The sequence below is a fragment of the Phragmites australis genome, chromosome 8, assembly GCF_958298935.1.
Source record: "Phragmites australis chromosome 8, lpPhrAust1.1, whole genome shotgun sequence".
Taxonomy (NCBI): Eukaryota; Viridiplantae; Streptophyta; class Magnoliopsida; order Poales; family Poaceae; genus Phragmites; species Phragmites australis.
Window position 1 is genome coordinate 10462169 of NC_084928.1, and position 14367 is coordinate 10476535.

General features: G+C 41.1%; 1 protein-coding gene across 1 annotated transcript; it reads left to right on the forward strand.

The window, feature by feature from the left end:
- The first annotated feature begins 3548 nt into the window (after positions 1–3548).
- On the forward strand, positions 3549–11733 carry LOC133926602 (dynamin-2A-like). The gene is made up of 22 exons (XM_062372618.1): positions 3549–3897; positions 3995–4045; positions 4148–4268; positions 4393–4497; positions 4934–4995; positions 5329–5446; positions 5536–5878; positions 6045–6192; positions 6284–6385; positions 6468–6587; positions 7190–7273; positions 7375–7502; positions 7956–8040; positions 8220–8358; positions 8713–8789; positions 8958–9014; positions 9260–9398; positions 9479–9633; positions 9840–9953; positions 10036–10103; positions 10487–10659; positions 11231–11733. Exons 1-22 carry the CDS (start codon positions 3757–3759, stop codon positions 11446–11448), a joined length of 2748 nt encoding a protein of 915 aa, XP_062228602.1. The 5' UTR covers positions 3549–3756; the 3' UTR covers positions 11449–11733.
- Positions 11734–14367: the final 2634 nt, after the last annotated feature.

The following is a 14367-nucleotide window of genomic DNA, read 5'->3' on the forward strand; positions in this document are numbered from 1 at the left end:
GCTACTATGTTATTATTAATGTTATAATATCTTTAATGTACTATGTTTTTGTTTTATGATTCTATTTGGATCATACACTCGTACCACGATCATCCCATAACTATCATAATAAACACGTCGACCGAATATATAATGGCATATACGATACCCCTAGTGGTGTACCGGAGTTTCGCATAACATGTCTTAGGGTATGTAAAAATCCTGAACATAGATGGGATGATATACAAATTACAACGTCGTCCTAAATGTGTTTTTAGTTGTACTAACTTAGAGTGAACTGAGAGGAGGCACATAAGTCCCAATAATCTCTATCACTGTATTGCGTTGACGGAGGAGGAGCAGGAGAACGAGGTGGAGGAGGATCATCCCTATCGTGGCACGGGCAGGTGCACCACAAATCGATGCATACAGAAGTGTCCTCCAGGTGTATTACAAGATGACTTGGCATATTATTAACATCCCTCTCCAAGTCAAAGATTTGGTCTCGCAGGTGGTGCACGTAATCGTGGATATGCTGGAGAACAGGAGGATCAACCCATCTCTATGTACTGACAATTGTCGGGGTCGTTATCGGATGCCTGCAGAAATGTGATGGTCAATATGTATAATGTTTTCAAAAAATGACATGGACAGTCATGGTGATATAGTTCTCACCCTACCAAAAGGACATTGGAAGAACCGATGCCCCCCATGAAAGCTCCAATCGTACATCTGAACGACGCAATCGTAGCCATGGGAGCACTTGAGCCACGACTCATTCGGGTGCTCATAAATCCTTATGTGACTTGGAGAATGAAATCACTCCTGTCCTGCAAAGGTAAGTTGTACAAAGGTTCATCGTACTTAGTTGGACCAAACGAACCCTCCCATCTCACCGGTGGTCTGCCTACCACCCTTGTTCCTCATCCCCTCCCACCCCTACCCTCTATTGATCGATGTTGCTTCAGTTTCTAGAGATATAAGTCTTTTATAGACGCGTTGAAGCATCATATGTCCTTTTACCGTGATGTAATATTTGTGTTACCCGCACACATGCAACCATGATAATAAAACATTTACTCTATTTTTAGATATAACCTTTTTCAGACCGTGATAATAATTGTCTTTTCTTACCACCTCGAAACAGGTCGTCATGGATTCCTGGAGGAACCACCATATGGGATTGCCACAATGGGCACATACGTTAATTGTGTAGGTGTGGCGATCGAGCTCAAATGTCGATGTCCTTCGAGGTCCAGATTTTTGGTAAGCGGTTATTTATGTGTCCAAAGCTTGACAACGATTTCATGGTGTGTCTCTCTTTGCCTTCGTCCACACCTCATAATTATAACTTCAATACATCACTTCTAACTCTGGGTTTGTTATCCTAAGCCTTGTCGTTTTAAGAAATGGATCAACACGGCTGAGGCATCAGAGAGGGTGAAACAAAATATGAGTACGAGATTAGGATGGAGAAAGCATGACTGAGGCATGAGGCACATCATGAGTGGCAACAAGAACATCAACACCAAGAACAAGAACATAAGCGATAGGCCGAGAAACTTCAGAGACGTGAGGAGTAAAATTGTTTCTGATAGGACATTCTAAGGAGGCAAGAGGCTAAACTTCAAAGGCGTAAGGAACACCTACAAAGGCATGAAGTACTCCTGCACCAGCAAGAAGAGGTTAAGTGTGAAGCGGCATGTCAATGAAGGGGGAGATATCCCGGTCCACCCAGTAGAAGACTTTTTCCTATCCACATCAATGTAATATTACCATTAACTTTGTGTTACCCACACACATCCAACCGTAATAATAAAATTCATGGTTTCTATTACAACATGTCATATTACTAAACATGTATTCTATTTTCAAACATAACATTTTCATAATTAGTATTCTCATCACTTCACTTTTCAGGTATAACATTTTCAGATATAGACTTTTCAGAAGTAGCTTTTCAGCACTAGCCTTTTAAGATGCAACCTTTTCAGAAGTAGTCTTTTCAGAAGTAGCATTTTTAGAAATAGCCTTTTTAGATGTAGACTTTTCAGAAGTAGCCTTTTTAAATATAGGCTTTTCAGAAGTAGCATTTCAATTGATACAACCACATCTTACGGCATAATCAACTGCATTGTAGAGCCGATTTCTGTGGACTTAGTCCACGAGCTAGAACGAATCTGTTGTATAATTGATGATCTCATGCCCACATGTAGAACCACACCAGTAGTCTCAACCTCCCAAACTCAGACTAAAATAGAGTCCGATCCATTCTCCAAGAAATACATGCCAGATACTACGTCTGATGGGGTCGAAGTGCCCATGTGCTGTTATGGAGACCTTATTAAGGTGATGAAGTTCTCTGAGTTCTCCTACACATAAGGAAGGAGGTTCTTTATGTGCCACAACTACGAGTACAATCCATCCTAGGGAAGCAAAAATGTTGACTCTTGTCGTCAGATAGTAACTTCTGGCCCATCTACTCCAGAAACAACTAAAATTTACCGATTAATATTTCGTTCCTTATTGAAGTCGTCGTCACCACTATGTCATTTCTTACAGTGGCTGGATACTGAGCAGTCCGAAGCGGATATGTTCCTACTTCGCAAATTTAGGTTATAATGATCGTGTAGGTTATAATGATCGTGTAATGTACATGCCAACGTCCGTGTATGTCGTAGTTCCTATTAAAATCACCGTGTTCAACTATCTGTTTTCGTCAAATTTGGGTATTCAAAATATCGCACAAATATCTAATGGCGCTAGACGATTCGAAAAAAAAATTACCTATTCTATTGCAAATTAAATTAATTCGGTTAAAGCAACATGTCGCCCATTCACCAGGTGAGACAAAGATGTCGCATGTTCACCAGGCGAGACAAAGTTGTCGACACCTTTGTCTCGCTTGGTGAACGGGCAACACGTTGCTTTCTCCAGTTTTTTAATGCCCTAACCACCGAAGCCCACATAATCTCGCCCATTCATTGAGCGACATCTCGCCCAATAAATAAGCAACCATAGCCTATTCCTACCATTTCTTAAAACAAAAGATTAGTTTTACAAATATTAAAAATAAAAAATATAAAAAATTCCCTAGTTGCATTGCAGCCGTCCGCACGCCCATGCATTACTCTTGAACAAGCGGCGCATAATGCATTGGATATTTTTTGTTTATTTTTATATTTTTAAATCTAAAATTACAAATATATGTGTTTATTTTGAAATTTTGCAATTCTATACTGTTGGAAAGGAGTATAGAATTGCAAAATTTCACTTGTCAACCTTCCAACGGGGATAGAGTATACAACCACAAAATTTTAAAATGAACACATATATTTACAATTTTTGGATTTAAATGATATAAAAATAAAAAATCAATCCGCAAAAAGCACAAACTCCAAAATTTACTAGCTCCCACACCTGGCCCAATAGGCCTACGCCGCACGGCCCAACCCCGCACAAAATTTCGAATTCCTTCGCCAGATCAGCAAAACCCGAGGTAGGGGCCCAACCCAACCGGCGAAACCCCACCTCTCTCCAAAAAGTTGTGAACCTTCGCTGCCGAGCAAGCAAACGCCTCGGCTACGCCTCGGCTCGGCTCCTCCGTTCTCATTTCTCTCTCTCTCTCGCCCAAATCCACCACCCCCACCCACGTCTCTCCCATCCCTTCCCCGCAGATTTCAAATCCGCGTCGGGTCAGGGCAGCTCAGGTCTCGGTCTCCGCCGCAGCTTCCGATCCCTTGAGATCCGCCGCCGCCACCCGTGAGACCGCCGACCATGGAGGCCATCGAGGAGATGTCGGAGCTCTCCGAGTCGATGCGCCAGGCGGCCTCGCTCCTCGCCGACGACGACCCCTCAGACGACGCCGCGCCGCGCCGCCCCACCACCTTCCTCAACGCCGTCGCCCTCGGAAACGTCGTAAGTATCGGCCGCAGCCGTCCTCTCCCCTCGCGATCTGCTGCTGCTGCTCGTGTGATCCGATCTGATCCGTTTTCCGATCCGTTCGTGCGTGCAGGGCGCTGGCAAGTCGGCCGTGCTGAACAGCCTCATCGGGCACCCCGTGCTGGTGAGCTCCTAGCCGAGTAGCTCAGCTCCCTCTTCCCTTCTTCCTTCGTGATGGTATCTGTGGTTTTTGACTCGATTTGGGTGGTGGTGGTGTGCGGTGCAGCCGACGGGGGAGAACGGGGCGACGAGGGCGCCGATAGTGGTGGACCTGCAGAGGGAGCCGGGGCTCAGCAGCAAGTCCATCGTGCTGCAGATAGACAGCAAGTCGCAGCCGGTGTCGGCAAGTGAGTTGGATCCCGTGGCCGGCCTTGCATCCAGTTTCTACTGACGTGCTTTTGGAGCTTTGGAACTAGACCTGGTGTTGATTGTTGAAACTGACATTTTCTGTTTCCTTCTGTTGTTGTGCAGGTGCTCTCCGGCGTTCGCTTCAGGACAGGCTCAGCAAGGGGGCGTCTGGTGGATCAGGGAGGGGCCGCGCTGATGAGATTTATCTCAAGCTGCGGACGAGCACAGGTTTGTCTACGACTGTGAGTAGTTTAATCATTTTAGCAAACCTATAACTTTTTTTTTTGTTTTATTAGCATTATATAGACAATGACGTCGACTTGTTGAGTATATGCTCGCATTTTTCGGACATGGTGATGTCGTACTTGTAGTCATGTAACAATGATGAAATGATAACTGGGATGGGGGTATTTATGTTTGTGGCATTGTACGCGCTGTTTGTGCATTGCGCTGTGGAAGGAAGTAACAAGAGAATTGTTTGATGTGTCTAATTGCTGAAATGTGAGTGGTCCAATTCTTTTCTATGTTTGATTCTTGATGTTCTTCTGTTGATGAACCCTATGCTTAATTTCTGTACTAAATCTGCTTTTGTTAGTTTGCCTTTTATTTTGTTGTGGTAATTTGTAAAATCCCTTCACGGTGCTTTCTTGTTTTTTTTTTCCAGCTCCCCCACTAAAACTGATTGATTTACCTGGGATAGACCAGCGAGCTGTTGATGATTCCATGGTAGGTTTTTGAAATATTTTTAACTACTTTAGCTGTACATAAATGCTTAGAGATCAATTTAGAATGCTCATTGTTATGGTTGCACAATAATATCAGCAATTACTTTGACTAGACCATTGAATCATGAAGCATATGAAAACCTATAGCATGGCACAAATTTTATCTTGGGACCATCAGAAGATGGCTTTCATTTCTCTATATCTTGTTCCATTTTCCTTGAAGGCTATTGAACTATACTTGCATGTCTACTTTAGGGAGAACATTGCTAGTTCTTTATGATTGTCAACTTTCTTTACTTTATGTAGCAGAGTGCTGATTGTTTTCTTACTTTAGATCAATGAGTACGCTGGGCATAATGATGCAATACTGCTCATTGTGATACCCGCAATGCAAGCTGCTGATGTTGCATCATCTAGAGCTCTGAGGCTGGCCAGGGATATTGATTCAGATGGTCTGTCTTTTAATCTGAAAAACACCCTCAGTAATTTTGTTTCCGTTATATTGTAGTAAGTGATGTATTTCCATTCACTGTAACTGTAGGGACCCGAACTGTTGGTGTTATAAGCAAAGTTGATCAAGCAAATGGAGATGCAAAAACTATAGCTTGTGTTCAGGCCCTTCTGTCAAACAAGGGCCCAAAAAACCTTCCTGACATTGAGTGGGTTGCTCTAATAGGACAATCTGTTGCCATTGCGTCAGCGCAATCTGGATCAGTTGGGTCTGAAAACTCGCTAGAAACAGCTTGGCAAGCTGAAGCTGAAAGCCTCAAAAACATCTTAACTGGAGCTCCTCAGAGTAAGCTAGGTAGAATTGCTTTGGTTGACACCATTGCTAAGCAGATACGTAAAAGAATGAAAGTGCGCCTTCCTAACCTATTGAGTGGGTAAGAACTGTGTCTCGTTCTTCAGTAACCATTGTATTTGTATCTAGTACTTAGATATACATGCTACATAGTGGCACATGAGTTCCTTTTACTATAATGATGTTAATTCACTTCTATGCATGGTTTAGTACTAAAATTATACACAATTGTTGTGCTGGAATTTCAGCCTTCAGGGTAAATCTCAGATGGTACAGGATGAACTGGCAAGGCTGGGAGAATCTATGATACAAAGTCCTGAAGGAACCCGGGCAGTTGCTTTGGAGCTGTGCCGAGAATTTGAAGATAAGTTTCTTGCTCACATTACATCTGGTGAGGTTAGTAATGATCTTACACTTTAGATTTAATTACGCCTCCCTAAATTGAATGGTTGATAACAAGGTCAGCATACTGGTTTTCATGTAAAAGGGATCTGGTTGGAAAATTGTTGCAAGTTTTGAAGGCAAGTTTCCGGAGAGAATTAAACAGCTACCATTAGACAGACATTTCGATCTCAACAATGTCAAAAGGGTAAGATCAGTTCCAATTTTTAGATTGAGCTCTAGTGGACAGTTAGCCACCTTTAATAAACCGATTCCTCATGACACTCTAGATTGTCTTGGAAGCCGATGGTTATCAGCCATATTTGATATCTCCAGAGAAAGGATTGAGATCCTTAATAAAAATAGTACTGGAAATGGCGAAGGAGCCATCACGACTATGTGTTGAAGAGGTACGTGCCAATGCCCAACAGGTGCATGGTTAGCTTCTTACGCTTTTATTTTTGTTCTCCCCACACCTCAGGAGATAACCAATGCAGAAAATTAGGTGTCCTTTTGCTATGGCCATGGTCACTGTTCACAACACCTTTTGAAAAACTATTGCAATCTATACGCACTTGAATGTTTTATTGTGCTCTACGCGCTTCCAGGGCCCAACAATAAAAACGATTTTGTAAATTAAATTTTAATTCCAGTTGGATGCATTTGATTGATAGGATTTTTGATTTGGTTGTGCTTGCCTACCTGGTTTGAGTTTAAAGTTGAGGTTGAGTTTCATGTTCCATGACTAATAACTTAGCTGCCTGTTAGCTAGTAGCTACCAATGCTTGTGATTTTCGATCTAGAGGATGTTCTATATGTTCAGTTAGGTTTTGGTTTATTGAGTGTTTTTGACGTGGTATTTGTATGTATTTGACATAGTCTTTGGCAGCCATATCTTGTGTATATGGTTGTGAAGTTCTTATAGTCTATACAGACAGTGAAGTAACACTATATATAGTTCTAGTGTCTATCTTGGCACCTGCCACAGAAAACTAATTAGTTATTATATTAGGTTCATCGTGTATTGTTAGACATTGTCAATGCTTCTGCAAATGCCACACCAGGACTTGGAAGATATCCTCCATTCAAGCGTGAGGTATCACTTTTCTTTTTTACAAGTATTCCCCCCTTTGTACTTGTTGATACAATCGGTTTTGACCTTTTTGGGTGTAAACTCTCTTTTGTTCTTCGGTCCAGCTTATTTCAATAGCATCAAATGCATTGGAGAGCTTCAAAAATGACGCCAAAAAGATGGTTGTTGCACTTGTTGATATGGAGCGTGCCTTTGTTCCTCCTCAACATTTCATCCGCTTAGTGCAAAGAAGGTAAGTCGTTCTTGTTTCTAGGTTTGTTGTAATTTGTCTCCAATGGTTAATTTTCATTTCACTCTTCACATTGTTCTGTGCTTGTAACTCGACAATAGGAAGAATCACATTCTTTGATGTCACCTCATTTTCCACATTAAGTCTGACATTACTGGACTTAGCTTAAGTTAAATTGGCTTCAGGCTGTGGTCGTACGGATCCTATTTGCACTTTCAAACAACTACTTTATCACATTATATGTGAACACCGAAGGAAATATGCAACTTAAGGTTTTGACTATCCTTTTATGCTTGTTTTAGTTGGAGTGTCATGATTTATCAAGCATACATATTCTCTATGTTGAAATGCACTTTGTTGCAGAAACTGCCCATTATTCAGCTTCATCAAAGCTTAATTTCATGATGACATCATTGAATACTAATTCTTGGCCTTCTTTTTGTCTGATATTGGCAGAATGGAAAGGCAGCGTCGTGAGGATGAGATGAAAAATCGATCTTCTAAGAAAACACAAGAGGCTGAACAATCAATGACGAAGAGGGTATGATTTGCACCTATTTGTGCTGGGATGCTCACTTGCATGGTTTATTATAAATACTAACTTTGAAAGCAATAGGATCTTCAGGTTGTTAGAGCTGTATAGTTGATATTGACTGTTGGCAATCATAAGACGTAGAGTACATATTGGGTTTAGATATTAACATGAACTGTTTATTACAGGCCCCCAGTCCCCAAAAAGATTCCGAGCAAGGTGGTGGCAGCTTAAAATCAATGAAAGACAAATCTGGCCAGCAAGATAAAGGCACTAAAGAGGGACCGAATTTGCAGGTTGCTGGTCCTGCTGGTGAAATTACTGCAGGTATAGTACCCCTCAAACCTTGCTGTGCCCAATTTAGGCCATGGAAATACATCCTCAAATGTTATGCTTGTGTAAACCCAACTTTCTGCTAACCATAAAATAACATAACAGTTTTTTTTAGTATTTCTTCTTGCAATTTGGCTGCATCCTTGTGCCATGACCTAAATAAATTCGATCTTTTTAAGGCCTGACCCATTGAGTCCATTAGACATGGACATTATCACAAGAATTCTCTTCATGAACTGCTTCAGACCACCTGAAAATGTCTAACATGGGCTTTTGCTCGCGGTAGTGAATACATTTTGATTGATTTAATAAATAAGGGTATAAGCATATTCTTCTGTTTCTCTTCAGGTTACCTCTTAAAGAAAAGCGCAAAAACTAATGGGTGGAGCAAAAGGTGGTTTGTCCTTAATGAGAAGAGTGGAAAGGTTGATCAGTCCCCTAGAATATTTTGGTTGAACTCTTGATTCCTTTGATACTTAAGAGGATTTGCCCTTTTGTTTTCAAATTTTCCTTAGTACTTGTTGATGATTGTACTTCATGTTCTTGGTTGATCTGCGGTGGTGGTTGTATTCACTATCTGTTTTTTTTATCAGCTTGGATACACAAAGAAGCAAGAGGAGAGACATTTTCGTGGTGTCATAACTCTTGAGGTGTGCATAACCCTTGCTTTTATATTGTTGTGTTGTCTATTCTATGTGGCACTTTAATGATATATGGTTACATATTTTTTGTATTACCACTTAACTGTCAAACAGTTTGGCTTATTTTTTTCATTCTCTGGACCCTAGTTGAAAGATATACTGATTCGACAAAACATCACTTGATGTATCCACAAGAATTGTAAAATGAACTGCTTTAGCAACTTGCATGTGCTGTAAGCTGTATTCTCTTGCAGGAGTGCAACCTTGAGGAGGTAGAGGAGGAAGAACCTTCCAAAAGTTCAAAGGATTCGAAAAAGGCAAATGGACCAGAAAAAAACCCAAGTCTTGTGTTTAAGATAACTAACAGGGTCGCATACAAAACAGTCCTAAAAGGTTGATACCCTTGAATATTATAATGTGATGTTTACTTAGTGGTTCCTTTTTTTATATTTTTTTGGTTTAATTTTTTGCAGCTCATAGTGCTGTTGTATTAAAGGCTGAGAGCATGGCTGACAAGGTTGAGTGGGTAAATAGGATCAAAGCTGTTATTCAGAGCAAAGGGGGTTCTTTCAAGGGTCCAAATAATGAGGGTGGTTCAGTGAGACACAGTCATTCGGATGGCTCCTTAGTAAGTTCTAGCTTATACATGTTTGAGTTGCATTTATACATCTTTGTGGTATAGCTTTTATTCAACTGAGTCTTGATTTATTAGGAGTTTTCTCATGTAATTCCATGTTTCCTCTATATTATGTTTTTGAAGTGTCAATATACATACTTTTCACTTGATGTTGTTTATACACTCAAATTAACATCTGATCATACACTTTTTCAAAGGATACTATGGCACGGAGACCTGCTGATCCTGAAGAAGAGCTTAGATGGATGTCTCAAGAAGTTCGTGGTTATGTTGAGGCTGTTTTGAATAGTCTGGCAGCAAATGTTCCGAAGGTTCATATTCTAGTGTCAATCAGTTTATATGACCTTATACTTATAGTTGTCTAATTTTTCATAGTTTTTCTGTGCTTATTAGGCTATTGTGCTTTGCCAAGTGGAGAAAGCAAGGGAAGATATGCTTAATCAGCTATACGGCTCAATAAGGTTGATGTGATGTACATTAATATACACTTTCCACTTCTTCATCCGTAGATTAGCACTTAGCTGACTGTTTATGCAAAATAATTTCACAATGCCACATTCCTTGGAGAATAAGAAATTTTGTGCCAATGTGCCATTCGAGGAAAAATTGCTAACATACACTTATCTATTATCTAGATTCTAGACTGTATGGTTGTATTGAATTCCTGACTTTGTCTAGACAACATAGTTCCAAATTAAGGATATCAAACTCATTACTTAGGATGTATCATATCTCCTTTAGCAGTATTTCTAATTAAGGATGGTTGCCATATATTCATTATGGTTTATGCTTATTTTTAATACATCTTGAATGGCTTTGGTAATTTCAATCATTTCTCTACCAGTGGGCAAAGCAATGCAAAGATTGAAGAGCTTCTCCAAGAGGACCATAATGCTAAGCGCAGAAGGGAGAAGTACCAAAAACAATCATCTCTCCTGTCAAAACTCACTCGTCAACTCAGTATCCATGACAACCGGGCATCGGTTTCCTCTTACTCTAATGGCAGCTCTGAAGCTGGTAAGCTGACTATATTTTCATTGTTTGGATAACAACAGCTAGTTTAGCTTTTTTCCCCCTTCTGGAATTCTCCCATTTCGTAACGACGGTCAATAGGGTTCAATACCTATGCTGTTTGGTAGGTTATAACTTTGATGCTAGGTAAAGGCAATTTCTCAAGATTACTGGCGAAACTTAGCAAATTAGCTGGTGGTTCATTTACTTTGACGATTACTTGATAAGGCAGTACTAGTCCATCCTGAGCTTTACTAGGCTGATAATTATATTAGCCAACGCTAAGTCAGCTTTAAAAAGCTAAGGTCAGTGTAAGGAGATTTGTATCTCAAAACCTGTTTTAGCTAAATAATCCTCATGGTCAAGGTCAGTGATTAGGAGTTGTTTTCGCTAAACCAAATAGGTTCTTTGAATGTTCCTGCTATGATCGCCCACTTAGAACTTGCAACATTTTGCATATAGGTGGCATGCGCTATACATGGAAGTCTTAATGGTAGTATTTGAATAGCAATTTAGATTGTGGTCTCACCACCTGACGTGGAACATTTTGTAATGCATCACAAATTATCATTTGCAGAGAGCCCTCGAACACCCAGCCGCTCAGGTGAGGACTGGAGGTCTGCCTTCGAGTCTGCGTCAAATGGGCTTGTTGGTTCGACCTCAAACAGCGAATCAAGGTCGAGAAGTGCTGATGGTCGCAGTCGGCGCTATGAAAACGGAGATGTGAGCTCAGGTGCCAACTCGGGCAGCAGACGCACTCCAAACCGGTTGCCACCAGCGCCACCAAGATACTAATCGTGCTGATTGGTATCTATGAACATCATGTATTTTGCCAGGCACACGCCCTGTTTCTTAGTTTGATGATTGGAAGAGCTGATTCCGGATTGGACAATAGAGAGTGCGACTTAGTGGAGTCTGGGGTGATTGCATGAACATTGTGTTCGCAGGTCGCTGGGAGCCCTGAGTTATTTATAGAGATATATATGTAACCTATGGCCTCTATTGTTCATGATCTCATTTGCATATTTGTCTTGATGTTGTCCCTGCCAACGGGATTTGGTGGGACGGTCGTTGGTTTTACACTTTGTTGTCGTATGCCTTTGTTGTCCCTGCCAACGACATTGTTTCCCTTTTTCTTTTCCTTAAGCTTTGCGCCTCAGTTCATATTCAGACATCATGTGCTGATTGCTGATACTAGGAGCTGTTAGGATGCAAAATCCCGAACTGCCGTTTTTTAGACGTCAGATAAAAGTCGAAGACTCCCAAATAAGTCTTTATGCCATAATTTTCACTATCTTCTAAAGCTATGTCTATTTCCACTAAAGGGTCAGAAATTTCTACTTTAATTGTTTCTCAAATGCAGTGTGTCAAACTATCTAAACCAAAGCCTAAGCTTGGCAAGAGACCAACAAGCCCACAAATTCTAGTCACGGACAGAGCTGTGTTTGCTCACGCCGAGCTGAAGCTCCAAGATGACCATTGCAGAAAGGGACCAATTGCGTGCCAAAAAAAAAAAATCCTGGTGGTCGTGGATTGGCATGGGCCGACCTAGCTAAGATCATGTGTGCACATCTACATTCAAAACTTGATACAAAATATTCGCTATTTAATAGATAAAAATTTGGCCAAATATTATGCATTAGCTCATCACAAATAAGAAAAAAGTCTTCTCAAAATAAACCTCTATTGTTTTGAATAATTGTGGCAACAAGACAAGAAAACCCTTATTTGTGATGTACATTCGTAAATGACCTCAGTATAGAAAAGCCACCCCTGAAAACCTAGTTAAGCACGTCCATTGCTATCGATTTTGTAGAGCCCAAATCTCATGTCGTTCCTGGTGCTCCATTGCACCTAGCGGTGGATCTTCAGGGTGGGAGAGGGGCTCAAGCCCGCTAGCCGCCCTAACATAAGGGAAAACAAGGGGTGTAGGAGGAGGAAGAAAAAGAAGAAGATGAGGGGTAGGAGGGAGAAGAAGATAATCTACTTCATGTTAGCTCTAGTTCCGCCCCTAATTACACTGCTGCACTTGGCTTCTTACCTCACTCTGGCTGCCGGCACCACCGTCCACAACCTCCCGATTCTAGCATCCCGTTCCTCGGTTCCCTTAGGAGGTACATTCATCAACATCCCTCCATCACTTTGATTTCGAGTCACAGTAGTGTGTCTATGTCGCGTGCACCCGATGTAGCTGGCACTTCAAACCCCCTTGTCAGTCGCTATTATCTGTGTCCCTGCCACTCCTATGTTCCTTCCAATGAAAAAAAACTACACGAATCTCAAAGCCGCTTAAGAAGGGTACTTATGCACTGCAGCTGCATTATTGATTTTAAGTTTTTAATATGGATTTATCAAGAGTTATTTAACAGCGCAATCCCAATTGTTGGCCGGCCAAAGACAAACTCTATTCTGATATATTTTTTTTAAAAAAAGCTCCATGAACTCAACGGATCAAACTGGCAATGTTATTCTTCTGCACCAAATCTGAGAAGAAACTGACCTCTGCACGATCGGACCTTCCATGGCCGCAATTGCTGATCCGGTCGGTGCTCGCTGCGCTGCTGCTGAAGACGACGTTCCCCTCACTGCTCAACCTCGTGACGGCCAACGTGCTAGGTGCCTAGGCTTGCATGTGACTATAAGCTATCCAAGGAATAAGTAGACACCAGTGGGTTGGAGTAGTGCGGTTGGGACTCATGAGACATGCATCGGCTTCTCGATGCTGTTTGGTTCTCGACACCAAGAAGCAAGTCAAAAAAAATTTATATCTATAAAATTTGGCTTCGAATCCATATCAAAATTTGATCACCTCTCAAAAAAATTGGTTTCGCTAGATAAAATTTGGCGTCCAAATAGCCGCCTTGATTTTTAACTAGCCAAAATTTTGGTACGGTCTCAAACCAAACACTACTCTAATTGCCTCGACTTTGGCATGACTTCAGTTTTAACATGACCAAATTTTGGCTTGCTTCTTTGTGTGGAGAACCGAATAGTCCCCTCCTCTTCTTGAAACAATACTACATACATGTGTCAATGACTTGGTCTACATTGAAGGTGGGTCGGTTGCATGGGCTATGATGATTCTGGACTTTTCTACAATAAAGTACAAAGAGAGTAACAGTAAGATTAGAAAGATCATTGATAAATAGAACACTAAACTGAACCTTTTCATCTCTATTCTTCTAGTGGTCCTGCTCCTCTCCCTCCTCTAGATTGTCCTTCATTTATGCTTTAATGTACTTCTAATCCTCTTCTATTCCTCTATTTTTTAACCTACCTGAACTCCATATATATCAATTTATATCGGTTCTTATCGTTTCCCTACTTAGTGTGTTTGTTAATGGTGGTGTGAGATCGGGTTGCTACCAATTTGTATTTAGAGCTATTCGATCAAAGAGATTTGGACAAGGATATGGGGGAGGAAGATGCAGAGGAGCAACAATTATGATTTAGGGCTGGATTCCTTCAACAACCATGACTACAAAGCCACCGCTCGTAACCTGCTTGATGAAATGCCCACAAGAGAATTCCAGGAGTGGAGGTCACCTAATTGTATCTTGAGGTCACCATTCAATAGGCTATCTATCCTATCACTAAAATGATGCTTCATCGAGTTCTTTTTATCCATTCGAGGTGGTGGAGCAGGTAAATGTGTTGGGGGGATCAGATCGTGTGTTGGCTCAAGTTGTTTTCCAATCAAAGTACGATGCTATT

Bases quoted from the DNA above. Each gene is read 5' to 3' on its own strand.
- LOC133926602 (XM_062372618.1), top strand. From the start codon at position 3,757: ATGGAGGCCATCGAGGAGATGTCGGAGCTCTCCGAGTCGATGCGCCAG. The intron at 8,041-8,219 runs GTATGATTTGCA...TGTTTATTACAG, and splicing joins AACAATCAATGACGAAGAGG to GCCCCCAGTCCCCAAAAAGA. The intron at 9,399-9,478 runs GTTGATACCCTT...AATTTTTTGCAG, and splicing joins ATACAAAACAGTCCTAAAAG to CTCATAGTGCTGTTGTATTA.